This window comes from Vulpes vulpes, chromosome 14, assembly GCF_048418805.1.
Source record: "Vulpes vulpes isolate BD-2025 chromosome 14, VulVul3, whole genome shotgun sequence".
Classification (NCBI taxonomy): Eukaryota; Metazoa; Chordata; class Mammalia; order Carnivora; family Canidae; genus Vulpes; species Vulpes vulpes.
This window is the reverse complement of record NC_132793.1, coordinates 78,876,551-78,896,605: the sequence shown is the minus strand read 5'-3', so window position 1 is coordinate 78,896,605 and position 20,055 is coordinate 78,876,551. Positions and strand designations below refer to the sequence as shown.

At 43.1% G+C, this 20,055-nt stretch overlaps 1 protein-coding gene across 6 annotated transcripts in view; it reads left to right on the top strand.

Moving 5' to 3' along the window:
- HMGCR (3-hydroxy-3-methylglutaryl-CoA reductase) overlaps nucleotides 1-20,055 on the top strand; it is a 46,084-nt gene that overhangs the window by 11,809 nt on the left and 14,220 nt on the right. The window contains exons 1-8 of one of the 6 annotated variants that reach the window (XM_072736977.1): nucleotides 11,198-11,364; nucleotides 12,764-12,809; nucleotides 13,883-14,044; nucleotides 16,234-16,421; nucleotides 16,841-16,952; nucleotides 17,229-17,316; nucleotides 18,394-18,478; nucleotides 19,395-19,500. In XM_072736977.1, the coding sequence (XP_072593078.1) occupies nucleotides 13,933-14,044; nucleotides 16,234-16,421; nucleotides 16,841-16,952; nucleotides 17,229-17,316; nucleotides 18,394-18,478; nucleotides 19,395-19,500 (691 nt within the window). In that variant the 5' untranslated portion in view covers nucleotides 11,198-11,364; nucleotides 12,764-12,809; nucleotides 13,883-13,932. Of the gene's footprint in view, nucleotides 1-11,130; nucleotides 11,365-11,866; nucleotides 12,646-12,763; nucleotides 12,810-13,882; nucleotides 14,045-16,233; nucleotides 16,422-16,840; nucleotides 16,953-17,228; nucleotides 17,317-18,393; nucleotides 18,479-19,394; nucleotides 19,501-20,055 lie in introns of those variants that run through there. The other 5 variants (XM_072736978.1, XM_072736979.1, XM_072736980.1 and 2 more) reach the window with 5 other exon arrangements.

Sequence of the window (20,055 nt, the reverse complement as noted above, 5' to 3'; positions counted from 1 at the left end):
CTCTTTATCTTTGGAATTTGCAAGTTTCACTATTAAATGTCAAGGTGTTGATGGTTTTTATTGATTTTTGAAGGGGCACCTCTCTATCTACTGGATCTGAATGCCTATTTCCCTCCCCAAATTAGGGAAGTTCTCAGGTATGATTTGTTCAAATATGCTTTCTGGTCCTCTGTCCCTCTTGGCGCCTTCTGGAACCCCAATTAAATGTACCTTTTTCCTCCTGAGGCTGTCATTTATTTCCCTTAACCTTTCCTCATGGTCTTTTTTTAAATTTTTTTAAATTTACTTATTTATGATAGTCACAGAGAGAGAGAGAGGGGGAGAGAGGCAGAGACACAGGCAGAGGGAGAAGCAGGCTCCATGCACTGGGAGCCCGATGTGGGATTTGATCCCGGGTCTCCAGGATCGGGCCCTGGGCCAAAGGCAGGCGCCAAACCGCTGTGCCACCCAGGGATCCCTCCTCCTGGTCTTTTAATTGTTTTTCTCTTTTTTCCTCAGCTTCCTTCCTTGCCATCAACTTGTCTTCTGTGTCACTCACTCTTTCTTCACCTCATTAACCCTCATCGTTAGAACTCTAGTTTGGATTGCATCTCATTTAATTGATTTTTAGTTTTGGCCCGATTAGATCTAAATTCTGCAGTCATGAAGTCTCTTGAATCCTTTATGCTTTTTTTCAGAGCCACCAGTAGCTTTATAATTGTGCTTCTGAATTGGCTTTCTGACATCAAATTGTAATCCAAATTCTGTTGACTTTTTCTTTTGTGGTGAATTCTTCCTTCTAGTCATTTTGCTCAATGCAGAGTGGCTCTGTGAGTGGGCTGAGTCAAGATATCAACCATGACCTAAGTAAATATCACCCTAGATTATTCTGCCAAGGTAAGAGACCAGAAATTGAAAACAAAGATCAGAACAAAATAAAACAAAAGGACCACTAAAGTGAAAAACAAATTTTAAAACAAAGTAGTAAAAAATAAAAGGCCAAGAATCCCAAAGAAGAGAAAAACAAAGAATAGGGGGAAAAGGAGAGAAAAAAAGCAAAAGTAAAGAGAAAAAAAAAAAAAGAAGAGGGAGAGGACTGGGAGATGGTGGTGGTGATGAAATTGTATTGGAGGGAGAATGTAGTCTACCTGAGGGGTCCAAGAGGGTGATTCTCTTGGTTCTGAGTTATTAAGTTCTGTATGTTAGAAGATGCTTAGTCCCAACTCTATATAAACCAGAAATACTTGTAGAGAGCCCCAACAGAGACCACGAAAACACAAACTAAATAAAAGAGGGGGGCAAAATGGGAATGAAGGGAGAATATAATCTCACAGAATGGACCGGCAGGGTGTTCCACTTGGTTCGGGGTGCATGCTGGTCATGATTTAGAAGGTATTAACTTCCGCCATTGTAAAACAAAAAGAGGCAGAGAAAACAACACAAAACAAAACCCTCCCAAAATTAAGTTGAGAACGTTGAAGGGAATCTAGAAGTGGAAGTATATCTAGTACCTGTAATCGTAGAAATATGAAAGTGAAAAAGGAAGAATCTTAAAAATGAAGAGGTGGTAAAATATTGCAGTTAAGGTGGGAAAAGAGAAAAAAATTGGAAATTTACAGTCTGATATAAAAACGAGTTGTACTGGAAAAGGGAAGAAAAAAAACAAGGAGGGGTATCCTCTAGTTCTATATACTATCAATCCCTCGACTTCCCCTGGAGCTCTCCAGCACTGCTCGGCCAAGAACTTGCTCTTCCCCTGTCCTTCCAGCTGGTCATCTGGAGGAGGGGCTGCTGTGCTGATGCTCAGGTGTGTGCACCTGGGGGCGCTGCCCCGCCCCCTGCCGGTGCCCTGAGGCCTCTGTCCCCTGGTGCCCCCCCCCCCCCCCGGCTCCCAGGCACAGGGTGACACCAGGAGGAACACCACCACTGGCCACCGCCAGCTCCCCAGCCCTGGAGTCAGCTCCTGCTGTAACCACCACAGCTCCCGGTCCGCAGGGGCCTGGGTGCTCCGAGACGGGGGCCGCTGACCTGCACAGCTCGGGGCGCCAGCGGGGGAGCGTCCCCGCTGTCCTGGGCCCTCCCAGCCTCTGCCCGTCCCGGGGGAGCGCAGGATCCCGACTGTGTCCCCCAGCGCCCTGGGCTCCGGGGCCTGCTCCGCTGGAATCGCTCCCGGGCCGCGGCTCCCCAAGCAGCAGGGCGCAACCCCCCCAGCGACCCCTGACCCACCGGCGTCTCCCAGAGGCCCCGCCGGGCGCTCCAGCCCTTACGGAGCTCAGCCGCGGGGTGGGTGCGCTCTCTCCCGGTGCACCTCCTTGTTAGTGACCCCGGGAGACTGGAGGCTCCACTGAACCCCTGCGTTCCCTCCCCCCTCCCCCCAGTTCCCTGCCAGCGCCTTTCCATCCAGGAAGAATCCGGGGCGGATTCTTAAAGTACCCGCTTCTCTGGGGCGGGGCTTTTCTGTCCGGAGGCTCCCCTGCCCCCCTTAGCCTGGCTCCTCGCGGGCCCCTCCCCGACTTGATTATTTTTTTCCGTCTTCCTACCTTGTTAGAAGCACAAGCTCTTTCTGTAGCACCCCAGCTGTTCTCTCTTTAAATCTCAGGTCGAATTGGTAGGTTTTCAGGATGGTTTGAAAGTTATCTAGGTAAGTTGGTGGGGCCAGGTGATTGGGGGATCCTACTCCGCCATCTGGCCCTGCCCCGGCCTTTCCTTCTTCCCTTCTACACTGTGCATTCTTATTCTGACTTTCCAGGGTCATCCCCCAAATAAGCCATTGTAACCCAGTTTTTGACTCAGTCTCTGTCTTTGGGGAACCCAAACAAAGGCGGTCCTATTCCTTTCCTATGGTAAAGGAGGAAAAGTATCAAGTAAAGAGGCAGGTTGAAATTTTAGACTCAATTGGGCCTGCTTGAGAAGACTGGACCAGAGGGAAGTGGGATCTGTCACACTTATACAGGAAGAGTGGAGAGGAACACATCCAGTGTACTTAAGGCCTGTCAGAACTGGAGTGCCTTCCTTCTCCGTATCACACTATATTTCACTCTCTCTTTTGTTGTCATTGTTGCAGTGAAGAGGACACCTCAAGATAGAGGCCAGGCAAACAGCTTTACTCTCACTTTCTTATTGAACATGATGTCACACAATAGTCAGGTATTGCCATCCATGCTTTGAGCTCTTTACCAAAATTGGGATTATCTGGTGGTCCATCCAGTCCTAGACTCCAAAAGAAAGGTGTTTCTTTTGATGAGGAGTGGGGTAGAGACATAGGACATTTGTCTACAACCTGGAGCCAAGCAACTGGAGTTTCCAGAACAATTCTTTCAATAAGAGTTACTGAGGAAGGAGAGGTGTCCTGGCTGCTTGCATTATCTTTCTGAGGGCAAAATTATTAGCTCACGATTACATCAATTACAATTTTCTTAACTTTTTTTGGTGTATATCTGTCAGATTTCTTCCTAAATTATTTATAGTGGCATGTATTTCAGAAGAACAAGCAAGTGGTAGCTCTGAAAGGGGCACTGAGCAGAATATTTGCAAATGTTTTATGTTTTCCCTTGGGAAAGAAGAGCAGCCTATCTTTCTGAAAGAGTCACAGAGACCTTGACAGTGTCTTTCTTGAGAACAGTGAATAGTTTACTAATGCTAATCCTGGAGACCCGGGATAGAGTCCCGCGTCGGGCTCCCTGCATGGAGCCTGCTTCTCCCTCTGCCTGTGTCTGTGCCTCTCTCTCTGAAAAATTAGCCTCAGATGTGCTCAGACCCAACTAGGGAGAGTTTACCAAGAACATCTCATAACATACTGTCATTGAAGTAGCACGTGTGTCTGTGCCTCTCTCTCAGGAAAAATTAGCCTCAGACGTGCTCAGACCCAACTAGGGAGAGTTTACCAAGAACATCTCATAACATACTGTCACTGAAGTAGCACAAATTACCCAAAGCCTAAACAAGTGCAAAATGGAAGGGAAAAAGTCAGATTTTAGGGATGACCAAAACTGATTTTTCAGTGTTTACTGGATCTCCAAAGGAATGGCCTTTAGAAGCATCATTAACTGTACCTTTAGTTTAGTCCAGCTGAAACATCATGTGGAAAGAGCTGGAAAATTTCTCAGGGAGGCAGGAGTCACAGGCAGAGGAAATTTCAGAGTGGGAACCCATCGTGGTACAGAGTTAAAACAGCATGGAGCCCATGGTAGGCATTTAAAATGCATAGGAAAAAGCAGAGTCTGGATAATGAGAAAATCAAGACAATAAACTGTTTAGAAAGTTGTTGTAGCTCATTCATTCATTTAGTCTTATAGGTGCTGAAGACAGAGCAATGAATAGGACCACTGAGGTCCTTTACTCTAAAAAGAGAGTCCACTTGACTAGTTTACCAGATTGCTTCCTTACATTAGACCATTTCTAACAGTATACATTTTTGGTGGATTTAGCTAAGTCAAATTTAGGTGTTAGTGAGAGTTCCATTGACATTTTAAGCTCACGTTTTTAAAATAACATGTCTTTGATCTTAGGTTTATGTCCTTTCCTATGCCCCCATACTCTTTTTTTTTTTATTGGAGTTCAATTTACCAACATATAGCCTAACACCCAGTGCTCATCCCATCAAGTGCCCCCCCCCAGTGCCTGTCACCCAGTCACCCCCACCCCCTGCCCACCTCCCTTTCCACCACCCCTAGTTCGTTTCCCAGAGTTAGGAGTCTCTCATGTTCTGTCTCCCTCTCTGATATTTCCCACTCATTTTTTCTCCTTTCCCCTTTATTCCGTTTCACTATTTTTTATATTTCCCAAATGAATGAGACCATATAATGTTTGTCCTTCTCCGATTGACTTATTTCACTCAGCATAATACCCTCCAGTTCCCGCCACTTTGAAGCAAATGGTGGGTATTTGTTGTTTCTGATGCCTGAGTAATATTCCATTGTATACATAGACCACATCTACTTTATCTATCATCTGTCAATGGACACCGAGGCTCCTTCCACACTTTGGCTATTGTGGACATTGCTGCTATAAACCCCAAACTCTTGATAGTAAAATTGTTTCCTGTTTTTGAGTTAATAAGTCAGCAACTGAATTGGGTCCTCGTTGTGTGCTCATCCCGTATAGGGACAACACAGAAGCTAAAGAAGTGGGAGCCTTTCTTCAGGTTTGAGCTGGGCACATTGCTGCTGAAAATAAAGATTACATTCCTAGCTCCCCTGTTGCTAGATATGGCCTTGTACTTCTGGTCATTGAGATAAAAACTGTGAAATGCGAGCTGACTCAGCTGGGAATGGCCCCTTTTCCCCTCTTGTTTTTATTCTGCTCCTTCCAGAGGATGGAAATGAAGATATGAAGGCCAGAGCTCGGGCAGCCCGGGTGGCTCAGCGGTTTGGTGCTTCCTTCAGCCCAGGGCGTGATCCTGGAGACCCGGGATCGAGTCCCGCGTCGGGCTCCCTGCATGGAGCCTGCTTCTCCCTCTGCCTGTGTCTGTGCCTCTCTCTCTGTGTCTCTCATGAATAAATAAATAAAATCTTAAAAAAAAAAAAAAAAAGAAGGCCAGAGCTCTAGTTGCCATCTTGGACTTCAAGGCAACCATGGGAATGGAAGACATGCTAAGGATGGTGAAGCAGACAAATAGAAGGGTCCTTGGAAGCATCCCGGGCTGCCATGCTAATCCTAAACTACTCATCTCCAATTTTCTTTACCCAAGAAAGAAATGCTTACTTTGTTTAATTTATTGCAATTATATAAGATATAGTTAGGGTCCTGCACACTGTTGGGCCACTTTTACCTACAAGTGACAATAATTATGTATTAAAATATTACCTACTATGTGCAGTCCTGGGCAATTGCTGTTTGGCTTCTCTTTCAATGGGGTTGCTCAGGAAAGCTGAGGAGGGTCTCCTTGGGCCATTATCCTTCTCTCACACTTGCCTGGTGTGGTTTTATCTATCTCCTTCCAAGCTCTTTTCTCCTTTCTCACCACCATAATTTTCTTCTGCTCTCCTTTCAGAGCTGAAAGGAGAAGATGGCATTGGGAGGATGAAGGTAAACAGGAGGGAGTTATTGGGACATGATAAGTGAGCTGAATACAGCCTTTGTCATAAACAGTCACTCTACTCTTAACAACTGAGACCAGGACCATGTTTGTTATTGGGGAGAAAATAATGCTCATGTTTGGGTCAAAATTCGTTCTTCCCTCTTTCCTTTCTTCTCCTTTCTTAGTCTTTCATTGACTCTTTTGTGAACCAGTCACCTCAACCAAGAATCCCAAAGAATCCCAGGAATAGAGCACGCTTACTGCTAATTGTAGATAGGCTGTTTCTACATTGTGTGAACATTCTTTTCTCCCAAGGAAAGTCAATTCCTGTAAAAGGAAAACAATTTATTCCAAAGCTCGCATCTATTCCCAACGGGTTCTACAAAGCTGGGGAAAGGCTTTGTAGAGGAATGGGGAACTGTGAGGAAGAAAACAAAGAAAATATGGGGTTAAACAGTGAAAGCCGGCTCTGTGGGCAGAAGACATCTTGTATTGTGTGCACCATTTCCTGTGGAGACCTTTGCTCCTTACTGCAAGAGAAGCCCCAGCTGTTGATGGCAGTTCTAGGAAGTTTTAGGAACAAATAAGAAGCAGAATTTTAAGTTTCCCTACTGAACTAAAGCAGCAGAAGACGAGTAGCTGAGACTGTTAGCCCCTGTGAGATGTCTCCTTGGGTGACAGTAGAAACTTGGGATTTCCTGCCAACCTGCTCATGACTTCTCAGCCTTTTAAATCTCTCATACTCTACAATACTTTAGATTTCTGTTAAATTAAACCCTCTACTCCGGGTTCATCTCACCACCATTCTTAGTCTCACAATCTTGGCCCTATTAGCTGGAATAGCCTTTCTTCAAACCACTTCCTTCCCTTGTTCAGAATATATGGCACCCAAACTCCATGCCCTACCACTTTTCCCTGTGGATCCTCAACTCAGACTATGTTATCTGGAAGGGTTCTTTTTGTGTCTGCTTTCTTTTGTTTTCTTTCTTTCTTTGTTTTCTTTCTTTTCTTCTTCTTCTTCTTCTTCTTCTTCTTCTTCTTCTTCTTCTTCTTCTTCTTCTTCTTCTTCTTCTTCTTCGCCTTCTCCTTCTCCTTCTCCTTCTCCTTCTTCTTCTTCAGATTTAACCATTCCTTTGACACAGAGAGGGAACTGTGGGGGCAGGGAGAGAGGTAGAGAGAGAGAGAATCCCAAGCAGACTCTCCATTGAGTGTGGAGCCCAATGTAGCTGACCCATAATCCCAAAACCATGACCTAAGCTGAAACCAAGAGTCAGATGCTCAACCGACTAAGCCACTCAGGTGCCCATGCTTTCTCAGTTGCTCAGCGCTTTGCCTAGCATAAAGTAGGTCCTCAGTGAATATTTCTTGACCTTGGGCAGGAAAGGTAATCAATCGTAGTATCTGCCAAAAGCTAAGTGGCTAATTATCATTTGCAATGTACTAGTTAAAAAATTATTCCTGAAATTAAAAAAAAAAAAAAGTTGTGTAAGACACAGAGAAAACTGCCCAAGGTTGGAAGACACTAATTTCAATACAGTTGGGAACTGTGAATGGGAAGTAAATAAATACATACAAATCTATGTTGTTATTACAAAAGGTCTTTTGCAATGGAGTGTCAGAAGCTTAAACAATCACATGTGCTAACACAAAGCAGTACACGTTATGTTAATGCAAAAGATGGTACAGGAATTGTTTAGAGTATGTACCTGGGGATCAGATTCAAAGTTCATACTCCAGTTTTGCTACTTCCAAACTGTATGAACTTATGCCAGTTGTTTCTGTAGCTTCATCATTTGAAAAATGCAGATTCACCATGTCTTCCTCCATAGGACTGTTATGAGAATTAACATAAATATTAATATTAAAAATAATATAAAATAAAGCACTTAGGAAACTGGATTGTACAGAGAAAGAGGTACTTCAGTATTTATTATTATTTTTGTTGTTATAATTCCCTGTCTTAAAGCATGACCATAATCATCAAAAGAGGGAAAAGTGAAATTATGTATACATATGTATATGTATGCACATTTACATAAATAAATGCTTAGGATAATGTGGATTAAGATGGCAATATGGGCCATCCATTACTTTAAAAGAGGCTCTTAAAATTATACTTTTATAAATTTCTTGCTCTGTGGCTCTGTGAGTGAATCCACAAGAAGACACATAGATTCCCTTGACCCTATTCCCCATTTTCCCTATCTTGTGTCCATGCCAAATTTTGTGATTTATCAAGTACAAGTTACTAGTTAGGTGAATAAAGATTCTTTTGAAATACATTTTGGGACCCATATAAAAGTTATTTTAAGTACATAAAAGCAGACTATTAAAGTTTCCTTATTGTTTGCTTTTGAACTCTTACACTCATTGGAATTCTCAATTAACCAGAGTTGCAGAGTTTGGGAATGAAGGTTTCCAAATCTTGGTCTAAAGCCTTTTGTGGAAACAACTTCATAATCTTTTTTGGATTTATATAAGTATTTGAATAAGCTACAACTTCTAATTCTGAAATATCTGGCCCTTTAGGCTTCTAGGGACATTAAAAATGTGACAAAGTTTCTGGGCTGTCAATACTTCTTCCTTCTTTTCCTACTTCTCTTCTCCCTCTCCTCTTCCTCTTGCTACTCTTCCTCTTCTTTTCTTCCTCTTTCACTTCTTCCACTTTTTCTTATTTTCTCCTCCTTCCTTTGGAAGACTCAAAATATTGCCACCATTGGCTAGTTCACGACAGTCTTCTTCACCGTGAAAACGGTTTCCTTCTACTATAATTATTTCAACAAATATATAATGACCATGTATTCTGTGAAGGGATGTAAGGTTCATAAAGGTAGTTTCCATGTCTGTCATGTTCGTCACTGTATCTCCAATGCCAACCACGGTGCATTGCATATATGAGCCACCCGAAAGTATTAGGTAAAGAGATGTGAATAAAGGTCCTATACTGAAGCAGTGAAATATAGAAGAATCAGCATAAGCTTTAGATGTGGGCTCAAATTCCAGTTTTACTAATTATTTTCTATGTGATCTATATAGCAAGTTGCTTAACTATTTTTAGGTGTTAATGATACCTATTTTATAAGGATTATGAAAGTTTAGCAAGATGACAATTTATTAAAACTCCTACTGAGCATATAGTACCTTCTAAGGACTGTTTCAAAGTATAGGGCTTTAAAAATTCAGTGGATTATAATTCCCGTTCTTAGGAAATTTCTGCATAATAATATAAGACAAGGCACAGAATACTATGGAAACATGAGCATTCAAAGCAGGGAGGAACGACATGTGTTTGAAGGGAATCAGGACACTGCTGCTATAAACATCGGGGTGCAGGTGTCCCGGTGTTTCATTGCATCAATGTCCACAATAGCCAACTGTGGAAGGAGCCTCGGTGTCCATGGAAAGATGAATGGATAAAGAAGATGTGGTTTCTGTATACAATGGAATATTACTCAGCCATTAGAAACGACAAATACCCACCATTTGCTTCAACGTGGATGGAACTGGAGGGTATTATGCTGAGTGAAATAGGTCAATCGGAGAAGGACAAACCTTATATGGTCTCATTCATTTGGGGAATATAAATAATAGTGAAAGGGAATAGAAAGGAAGAGAGAAGAAATGTGTGGGAAATATCAGAGAGGGAGACAGAACATAAAGACTCCTAACTCTGGGAAACGAACTAGGGGTGGTGGAAGGGGAGGTGGGTGGGGGGTGGGGGTGACTGGGTGACCGGCACTGAGGGGGGCACTTGACAGGATGAGCACTGGGTGTTATTCTGTATGTTGGCAAATTGAACACCAATAAAAAATAAATTTATGGGATCCCTGGGTGGCGCAGCGGTTTGGCGCCTGCCTTTGGCCCAGGGCGCGATCCTGGAGACTCGGGATCGAATCCCACGTCAGGCTCCCAGTGCATGGAGCCTGCTTCTCCCTCTGCCTGTGTCTCTGCCTTTCTCTCTCTCTCACTGTGTGCCTATCATAAATAAATAAAATTAAATTAAAAAAAATAAATTTATTAAAAAATAAATAAAGGAAAGGAAGTGGCAAATGAATTGGTCCTTAAAGGAAAGTTAGAATTTCAACAATTAAAATGGGTAGGCGCGCCCAGATTAAACAGAGAGAACATTAGTAGTAGACGGGTGAAAAGGTCCTGAGTGTGACTGAAAAAAAGGCCAGTTTCTCTTGGCTGAAATGGAGGGTTGATACAGGTGAGAGGTGAGACCAACACAGGAGATGGAGGGTAGGGACCCGTTGGCGGCGTCACGTTCTTTGACCCAGTGGCAGCGGCAGGTCCAGGGGGCAGGATGGCGGGGAAGAGCCTCAGGGCGGGGGCCTGTCGGGAGGCCCTGGCAAGATCTGCTCCAAGACAGGAGGCGGGCGGGCCGCGGAGGGGGCAGAGGGAAGGCGGAGGGCACGGGGGGGGGGGGGGGGGGTACGGGGGAGCTGAAGGCACGTGGGGCGGAAGGCGCGGAAGGCACGAGGGGGGGCGGAGGGTACGGGGGGGGGGCACGGGGTGGCGGAGGGGGCAGAGGGAAGGCAGAAGGCACGGGGGGCACGGGGGGGCTGAGGGCACGGAGGGCACGGGGGGCACGGGGGGCACGGAGGGGGCGGGGGGCACGGGGGGGCGGAGGGCGCGGGGGGCTGAGAGCGCGGAAGGCACGAGGGGGGCGGAGGGCATGGAGGGCACGGGGTGGCGGAGGGGTCAGAGGGAAGGCAGAAGGCACGGGGGTACGGGGGCAGAGAGAAGGCGGAGGGCGCGGAAGGCACGAGGGGGGGCTGAGGGCACGGGGGGGCGCGGAGGGCACGGAGGGCACGGAGGGTACGGGGAGGCACGGGGGGGGGCAGAGGGAAGACGAAGGGCGCGGCCGGCGCTCCTCGGGGGGATGCACCTCGCGGCCGCCCCCTCGCTTTTCGGCTCCGCCTCGTCGTCCCTCCGTGTGTCGCCGTCAGTCCGCGGGGCCGCCCCCGAGCGCCCCCGAGCGCCCGGGCCCCGCCGCCCGGCCGCGGGCGCCCCACCCGCCAGACCCCCTATCGCCTTCGCCGCGGCTTGCACGCTCGCGCCCCCGCGGCCCGCAGGCCAATCGGCAGGCGGCGGCCCCGGGGCGCGGCCGGCTATTGGCTGGCGGGCCCGTGGTGAGAGGTGGTGCGGTGCGGCCCGGCCGCCGAGGAGCGCGGGGCGTTGTTAGGACAACGGCTCGTGACGCGGCGCCGGGAGGCCGAGCGGCGCCGCGGCCATTGGCGGGGCGATCGGACGATACTCGCTCATTGGTCGCGGGCCGCGCCGGCCCGAGGCTGCGTGTGCGGAGGTTCCTTCCGCTTCGTCGCGGTCGCTGAGACGGCTGGAGCCTCCAGTGGGACCCGGAGGTGAGGCGGCGGCGGCGGCGGCGGCGGGCTCAAGGCCGGGGGGCCGGGGCCGGGGGCGGGGGGCTCAGGGCCGGGGGCGGCGGGGTTAGCGCTCCCCCGGCCCCGGGCGGCGGCCCCGCGGAGCCAGGCGGGAGGCGTCCTTGAGGCGCGGCCTCCTGCTGGGCCGCGGTCGCCGTCGGGGCCCGAGGGAGTGGGCGTGGGCGCCCCGGCGGGGTCCTCGGGGCCGGCAGCTCGCGGGGGAGGCTGGCCCGGCGACTTCGGGGCCCCGCTCGCCCTCCGCCCCCCGCCTGAGGGCTTCCGCGTCCCGGGCGCGGGTGCAGGCGCGTGGGGAGGGTCGCGGGCGGCTCCCGCCGGCCCCGTAGTCGCGCCTTCAGCCTCCTAAGGCGGAGGATGCGGCGTTTGCCGCTGAACGCCCTTCGCTCCCCGCGCAGCGAAAGACGTTATCTGGTTTAGAGGTGATCCGGCAAAGGCCTGGCGCACGGTGGAATCCACCGGCTTTGTTGTGGCTTTCCAGGATTTGTGGTAAACTTGGTAGTGAGGACAAATGGGATTTTGTAACGTGAAGGTTAAAAAAAATGTGCAAAGATGAATCGTTAACATACCAAGTGCCGCGCGTGGCGTGAGCCTTTCAGGACGCAGCGTGTGATGTGAGCCCGCACGCTCTTTTTTATTCTTGTGTGATGTGCTTTTTAAGCCACGTTTGGGTAACTACCTGCACATCGGTAACTATTTAGGTTGACCCATATGCAATTGCAGGTATTTGAAATTTGACCTTTAAAATAAAAAAGATCTCACAGAAGTAGCAGCTTCCCAAGTTTTTACACTTAATACTTACTTGTCTTTGTCAAATAACTTTGGAGCTGTAGCTTAGTAAGTGAATAGAGATGTGACTCACAGAAATGAAGATAGGACTTAGAAGCATGTAATAGAATTGGGTGCAGAATCCAGGTTTCCTGATTTCCAGTGCAAGATTTTCCCCCTAGGATACTAGGTTGAGCATCAGAATGCTAGATCCTGTTGGAACTAAAAGTGACTCAATGTAAGGCATGGTTCTTGGCTTCAGAGAAAATGTACACAGCAATTAATTTGAAAGATGTGTAATCAAATACTAGAACGTGTGGCACAGAAGGAGTGCGAGGTGGGAGGAGAGAGATGGAGGTGGATGCCAAAGCATTCTTTTCTGCAATTGGCCATGGTAGGTGGTTTCTGTAACGTCCGGGATTGGAGTTTGAGGATTCCATTGGATTTAAATCATCTTTACTTTTGAAGGATCTGTGAAATGTTTGTGGCCTATTTCAGTGTGTGTAAGCAGGGCATACATTGCCTATTGAGTTTATTTTTTTTTAAGTAAAATGTTTTTACTTCAGCATGGCCTAAATAGTGTCCATTGAATTTGCAGGTGCTGTCCTGTAGCCTGCTTATGCCACTTGCAACTGCTGATGAAGGTGGAAGACTAGATTCTTTGGCATTTAAATACTTTGCATAATCACAGGGAAATGGGGAGGGTGCTCCTGAAAGATGAGATGGTGTACAATCATGGTTGCTTTAGACACACCTCATACGTCCTCTTACTGAGTTTGTATTTCCAAATAGTTGAGCTTCTTTGCTTTTTGGGACTGGTTCACAGGATCATACGCAATTTTTTTTCTGAATGTTGCAAAGATGAGTTCATATCTAGGAAAGAAGTGACAGTGCTACCATGATATCGTTTAAAGGGACATTATGTGCCTAATATATAATTATGGGTTCATGATAACCAATTTGTGATCAAATTGGGGTGCCTTCCTGGTAGCAAGCTCAGATTTTAATTCAATTGAATTAGCTTTTTAATACTGAAGAATACATTGACTTAATAGGCAATACTCTTAAGTTCAGAGTTTTGAGAGTTTTTTTGGTCGGGAGAGAATGTTAGAGACTCATTTTGATCTAGTGTTGATATGTATTTTTAGTTGATTCTTTTTCTGGAACATCAGTACTAGTTGATCCTTTAGACCAGTTTGGTTTTGGTTTTTGTTTTTTAATCTTAGTATATGTACTGCTAAAGCGAGCACAGTTTTTGTTTTTTTTAATATAAGATATTATATAAATATAAGATAGAAAACTATCCTGAAAATTTTTAATATAAGATATTATATAAATATAAGATAGAAAACTATCCTGAAAATCTAGGCTCTTATGAGGCTTTTGGTTGTAATGAAGTAGGATTCAAATCTAAGATTCAAATTTACAGTACTTTAAGTCCGAGTCCCTACTCATTTAATAGAAACTATTTTTGTTACTCACTTTCAGAAACAGTGTTTAGACTGTAGCCTCTCTTCCCTACCCCATTCTCCTTTAATATGTTCCCTGAATAGTCTGCATTCAGCCTTTAAACGGGGGGGGGGGGGGGGGGGGGGGGTTAGCAGGTGGGCAGTTATATTTATCTTTTGTTAACTTAAAGTCATTTTTAGGTGTATTTTAAGATGGGTCAATAAAATACATGTTGCTGTAGTTTATGAGTTTATTTTTAATTAAGCAGGTATTTGTTGAGCAACTGCTGTATGTGGGTGCAAGGTTCTGGAGGATAAAATGAGGAACAAGACTCAGGGAGGAAGGTTGAAAAGCACGAATAAGCACAGGCAGATGCATGCCACATTTATAGATATTAGTGACTGCCAGCCTTTTAAAATTGAGACACACAGTAAGTAGTATATGTTATATTGGAACTATAGACACTCAACTATGTATGTATAGTTGAACATCAAGTTTCAAGAAATGATATCTACCCATACTAAAGTCTTACCTACAGCTATTTTTTTCTATTTTATTTTATTAAACAATGTTCTTACTCACAAAATTGATTTCATGATTCAATTGATCCAATGAAAGATTGTCACCTGCAATGGGAAAGCCAGCTGTCCCTGGCCTGGTGCAGCTGAAATGGGGAGCATATCAGGTGACACAGTGGGGGGGGGATGACGCTCAGGAATTGCTTTGGTTCCTAAAAGCTACTCTTATTTTCTTTCCCTTAACCCTTTAGATAGAGTAATTAACTTTCTTTTTCTTCATTTGTTGCCTTTAATTTTCTGTTTTCAGTTAAGTGAGTCATTTTCGTAGTTATTACCACAAACATAAGATTCATCAGAATTCCTGCTAGTGTGTCAAATCAGTAGCCTTACTTTTTAAACCTTATTTTTTTTTTTAAAGATTTTATTTTTTTATTCATGAGAGAGAGGGAGAGAGAGAGAGAGGCAGAGACACAGGCAGAGGGAGAAGCAGGCTCCATGCAGGGAGCCTGACGTGGGACTCGATCCCGGATCTCCGGGATCACGCCCTGATCGGAAGGCGGTGCTAAACCGCTGAGCCACCCAGGGATCCCCTAAACCTTAATTTGAAATAGATTTCTATGGGTAGTTAAATATGCTTATTGTAAGCATTAATTTTAGTATAAGAAGGCTTACATGTTCCTGTATTAGAGACCAGTGACTATATCAGATTTTTTTTTTTAAATCAGAATATTGAAATTATTGTAATTTAGCCAACAGACGGGAAAGTTTAGTTCTGGTGGTCGTTAGATCAGACTTACTCTCCAAGGGCGCCTAGGTGGCTCAGTTGGTTAAACATCCAGTTCTTGATTTCAGCTCAGGTGGTGTGATCTCAGGGTCCTGGGATCAAGCCCAATGCCAGGCTCCGTGCCCAGCAGGGAGTCTCCTTGGGATTTTTCTCTCTCTCTGCCCCTCCTCCTGTGTGTGCGCTCTCTCTCTTTCTCTCTCTTTCTTTCAAATAATTTTTTTTTTTTTTAATTTTTATTATGATAGTCGCAGAGGGAGAAGCAGGCTCCATGCACCGGGAGCCTGACGTGGGATTCGATCCCGGGTCTCCAGGATCGCGCCCTGGGCCAAAGGCAGGCGCCAAACCGCTGCGCCACCCAGGGATCCCCTCAAATAATTTTTTTAAAAAAATTACCTGTATGGTCTGTGGGGAATTTTTGAATGTCATAGATACCCATTTTGGCCAGCCATCCTCCTCTTCCAGTACTGTTGTGGCATTTTATTACCTGTAAAATTTGGAGAAAGACTTTCTCTGGTGAAAACAGCAGTAGGGGGATCCCTGGGTGGCGCAGCGGTTTAGCGCCTGCCTTTGGCCCAGGGCGCGATCCTGGAGACCCAGGATCGAATCCCACGTCGGGCTCCCGGTGCATGGAGCCTGCTTCTCCCTCTGCCTATGTCTCTGCCTCTCTATCTCTCTCTCTATGACTATCATAAATAAATAAATAAAAAATTTAAAAAAAAAAACAGCAGTAGGAAGTTTTATTAAACAACCTTTTGCTACTAACATTATGTCATATATTAGCTGGTATGGAAAAGTGTACTAATGGACCCCTGCTTTTGAGGAGGATACTTAACATGTAGATTGGTATTTGCCTTTTGGGTAACAAGAATGTGGAGAATATAGAGGGTGCTCGTGGGCATTTTATACCAGGATAATGGTAATTAGAAAACAAATGCGAGTATTTGTTTCTCACTTCTTTTTTCTGCTTTATTGCTGTCCTCCTTGGCTCAGATAATGTTGTGGGCTGAGATATTTATTTGGGTTCATCATAAATGCTTAAATTCATACAACTTGTAAGAAATAGCTAGTTTTTAAGTTGGTTGCTAGTGACTAATAGAGGATTTAAGTTTTGTGAGTAAAAAAGTAATATCAGAGTCCTCTTATTTTAATTTTGTAATTATTTTCCATAACTAATAAGGAACACTATCAAAGAGTATTATTCATATATATAAGATACTGTGCCTACAAAAGCAGGGTTTACAATGCAAAATCTTAAAATCTTTTCCTAAAAATACAGTTAGCTCTGTACTAAATGTTCACACTTGATCTTCCTTCCAGGATCCAAGGATTCTGTAGCTACAATGTTGTCAAGACTTTTCCGAATGCACGGCCTTTTTGTGGCCTCCCATCCTTGGGAAGTAATAGTGGGGACAGTGACACTGACCATCTGTATGATGTCCATGAACATGTTTACTGGTAACGATAAGATCTGTGGTTGGAATTATGAGTGTCCAAAGTTTGAAGAGGTTTGTGAAATTAATTAAATCACATTTTTAGTTTCTGAAGAGTATCTTCCTCTTGGTGACCCTATAATAAAAAAAAATTACAAATAAAATCTTTATCTTTAGTATTCATGAACTTACCTCAAGCTTCCATTTACTTTTTGTTTGGAAATACGCTTTTTGCCTTTTCTGCATAAAATGAGTGTAATTGACTTTACTTGAGAAAATAATAGCTTTAAAAGTGACTAACAGAAAAATGATTGGCTTTAAACAGTGGATTTTCTAAAAATTGGGTTTAATTTTTTATTTGCATATTTAATATTTTTATTTGACTTGTGCCTATATTTGTATTATCGTGATATTATAAACTAGTGATGCATACAAAATAAAAATTCTTACTTATTTTAAAAGGTAAAGCTGCTTTTTTCTATCTCTTCCAATAGGATGTTTTAAGCAGTGATATTATAATTCTGACAATAACACGATGCATAGCAATCCTGTATATTTACTTCCAGTTCCAGAATTTACGTCAACTTGGATCAAAATATATTTTGGGTAATCATTTTATACATTTAACTTCTTTGTTCTGTCAAGTTTTTAATTTGCTATGGAAGTCCATATTTTTCTTTGTTCAAATCCTACATATGGAAACATGGATATTGCTTACTGAATGCATGCATTCAGTGGATTCCTTATGGAAGTAAACATCCTAATATTTGAGATCATAAGAATCTGGAGAAAATAATACTTTCTTTCAGAATATTTTATAGGACTGTATGTTATTTTTGTAACAAAGGATGATTTTTTTCAGTTTGAATTTTGTCATTTTAGGTATTGCTGGCCTCTTCACAATTTTTTCAAGTTTTGTGTTCAGTACAGTTGTCATTCATTTCTTAGATAAAGAATTGACAGGCTTGAAGTAAGTATTTAAAAGATAAATATACTTTTTTTCAGAATATATATTATTAAGAACTGTTCTTCTCCAAGCTATACAGTATTATAATATATATGTTTTCAAAAGTTTATAAGAAATATGGGGAAATTTTTCATTCCTTCATTTAGCAAATGCTAATAATTTTTAACATTTTGGTATATATCCTTTCTCACGTTTTTTATGCTTAAAAATTCTGAGATCGTATGACTTCTTTATGCCTTTATAACTTCTTTATGCCTAGTAATAGTTCTCACCATCTTTGCATGTTCTTAATGCTAAATTAATTATTTGTAATGGTTGTCTAGTATTCCCTTGTCTGAATATCTTATAGTTCATTAATGCTTTAGGATTAGATTGTTAGGTTATTTAAGTTCCTCTATTAATAACACTGATGAATGTCTCTGTGGCTAAACTTGTGTTCATATTCAATCTTAGGATATGAGACCATGGCTGTGTAAGTTTTCAGAGTGCTGTTATTGCCAGCTGTCTCCAGAAAGCTTGTTCAGTTTATCCTTCCATAAATAGTGATTAAAGAAAAAAATTAAATATATTTCAGTTCTTTTCCCCATGCTAATTCAAAGATATATTTTTTACTTAGGATGATATTTTGCTATCAAATTATCAAAAGGTGTTTCTGTGTAAATATATTTACAATTTTGGGATGCCTGGGTGCCTCAGCGGTTGGGCGTTTGCCTTAGGCTCTCAGGGTGTGATCCAGGAATTCCGGGATTGAGTCCTCCATCATGCTCCTAGTGGGGAGCCTGCTTCTTCTTCTGCCTGTGTCTCTGCCTCTCTCTCTCTGTCTCTTATGAATAAATAAATAAAATCTTAAAATATATATATATATGTATATATTACATTTTTAACAAATATTTTGAGCAATGCATATGTTTAGCTTTGAGGATGTCAAAGGGGAGTCAGGAGAAGGTGTATCTTTTGGGCTACAGAAAAGGTACACATGCTAAAGTATGAGGCGGTTGTTTTATTTTAGAAAGCATTTTTAAGCCACATTCTTTTCCTATTAAATGTACCTGGTCATCTTGATTTTTTTTTTTTTTCCAGTGAAGCTTTACCCTTCTTCCTACTTCTGATTGACCTTTCCAGAGCAAGTGCTCTAGCAAAATTTGCCCTCAGTTCCAACTCACAGGTAAGTATTATTTTTAAGATATGAATTTAATAGTACTCCTTTTTTTCAGTTTGCTCACAGTAATAGGAAGCATTAGTAGTTTCTTCCTAGTTCAAGATTCAGGAGTTGTCCACAGTTTTAAGTTAGTCAAGTCTTAAGACAGTCATTTTAGGTGCCCTAAGAACTGTCCCATTAACCTAACAACTTAATTATAATTCCATATTTTCTGGAATTTGGAATCTTCCCCCATTTTCCTACTTCGAAGACTTTAGAAATTAAAGTAGTAAGACTTTTGGATAAGTAAGAGCATCTACCTACTGAAACTATCAGAACAGGACAGGATGTAATGGAAGAGAGTCTCCATTGGTAGATTTATTTCTAAAACTTTAGTATTAACACCAACATTTTCCATCTGAAGTTTTATCTTAGTGTTCATGAGTCACTAAAGTTTTTTAATAAACTAAAGTTTTTAATAATCTTGCATCAAAGTACCTGAGAATAAAGCAGCGTGTAATTCTGCCTTGATGATGTATTTGATGAATATCTTGACCACTTGAGCATGTTGACAAAAATATGGTTTAAGTTTCATAGTATTAACAAGTTCTCAAAAAATTTGCAACTAAGAACTGTCAGTGGTAGCCAAATATAAAATGTTGTAGTATTTCATTATGAGATACTTAACTGGCAGGAATGATGCACTGCCTCAAAGCAGTCTTCCCAGGAAGCATCTCACTCAGTGGAAAGGGAAAGCAGGGCACTGTATATGACCTTTTTCTTAATCCTTTACATCTGGAATGCCTGTTAGTGGTTTTACATTGTCTATTTTACTCATCGTATAGCAAATTAGATTTTAGTGGAGGCCCTAGAATGCTCTCTAATGTTTGTAAAAGTTGTTTTGTACCTTACCCTCATTGCTATGTTTCGTCTGTATTTTTAGGATGAAGTACGGGAAAATATTGCTCGTGGAATGGCAATTTTAGGTCCCACATTCACCCTTGATGCTCTTGTAGAGTGTCTGGTGATTGGAGTTGGTACCATGTCAGGTTTGTAAGCGATTTTTAATATATATATTTTTTAAAGATTTTATTTATTTATTCTTGAGAGACACAGAGAGAAAGAGGTAGAGACATAGGCAGAGGGAAAAGCAGGCCCCATGGAGGGAGCCTGATGTGGGACTCATCAGTCCGATCCTGGGACTCTGAGATTAGAGTCCCTGGGCTGAAGGCAGGCGCTAAACCGCTAAGCCACCCAGGAGTCCCTTTTAATATATTTTGAAATAAGTTTGTAGATGAAGGGAAAGAAAAATATCTTAGACTGCATTGATTATTCTTAATTCTTAAATTTTTAAAGTCTGATGTTATTCTTAAAAGGTTTTAATTGAATGAGTATGTGGGTTTATCTGACCTTATGTCTGTCTGCTTTTGTGAAAATTTAGTAGCAGGTTACTAATTTATTTTTCACTATTGTTACCTTCTCTTTCTATGCACCATTGTTTTGATGACTTTGTAGTGTTTGTTTTTGATTTTTGTTTAGTTTTAATCAAAATTGTGTTCTAGGTCTCATCTGAAAAGCACCTTCCAGCTCCTGCTGTTGCCCAG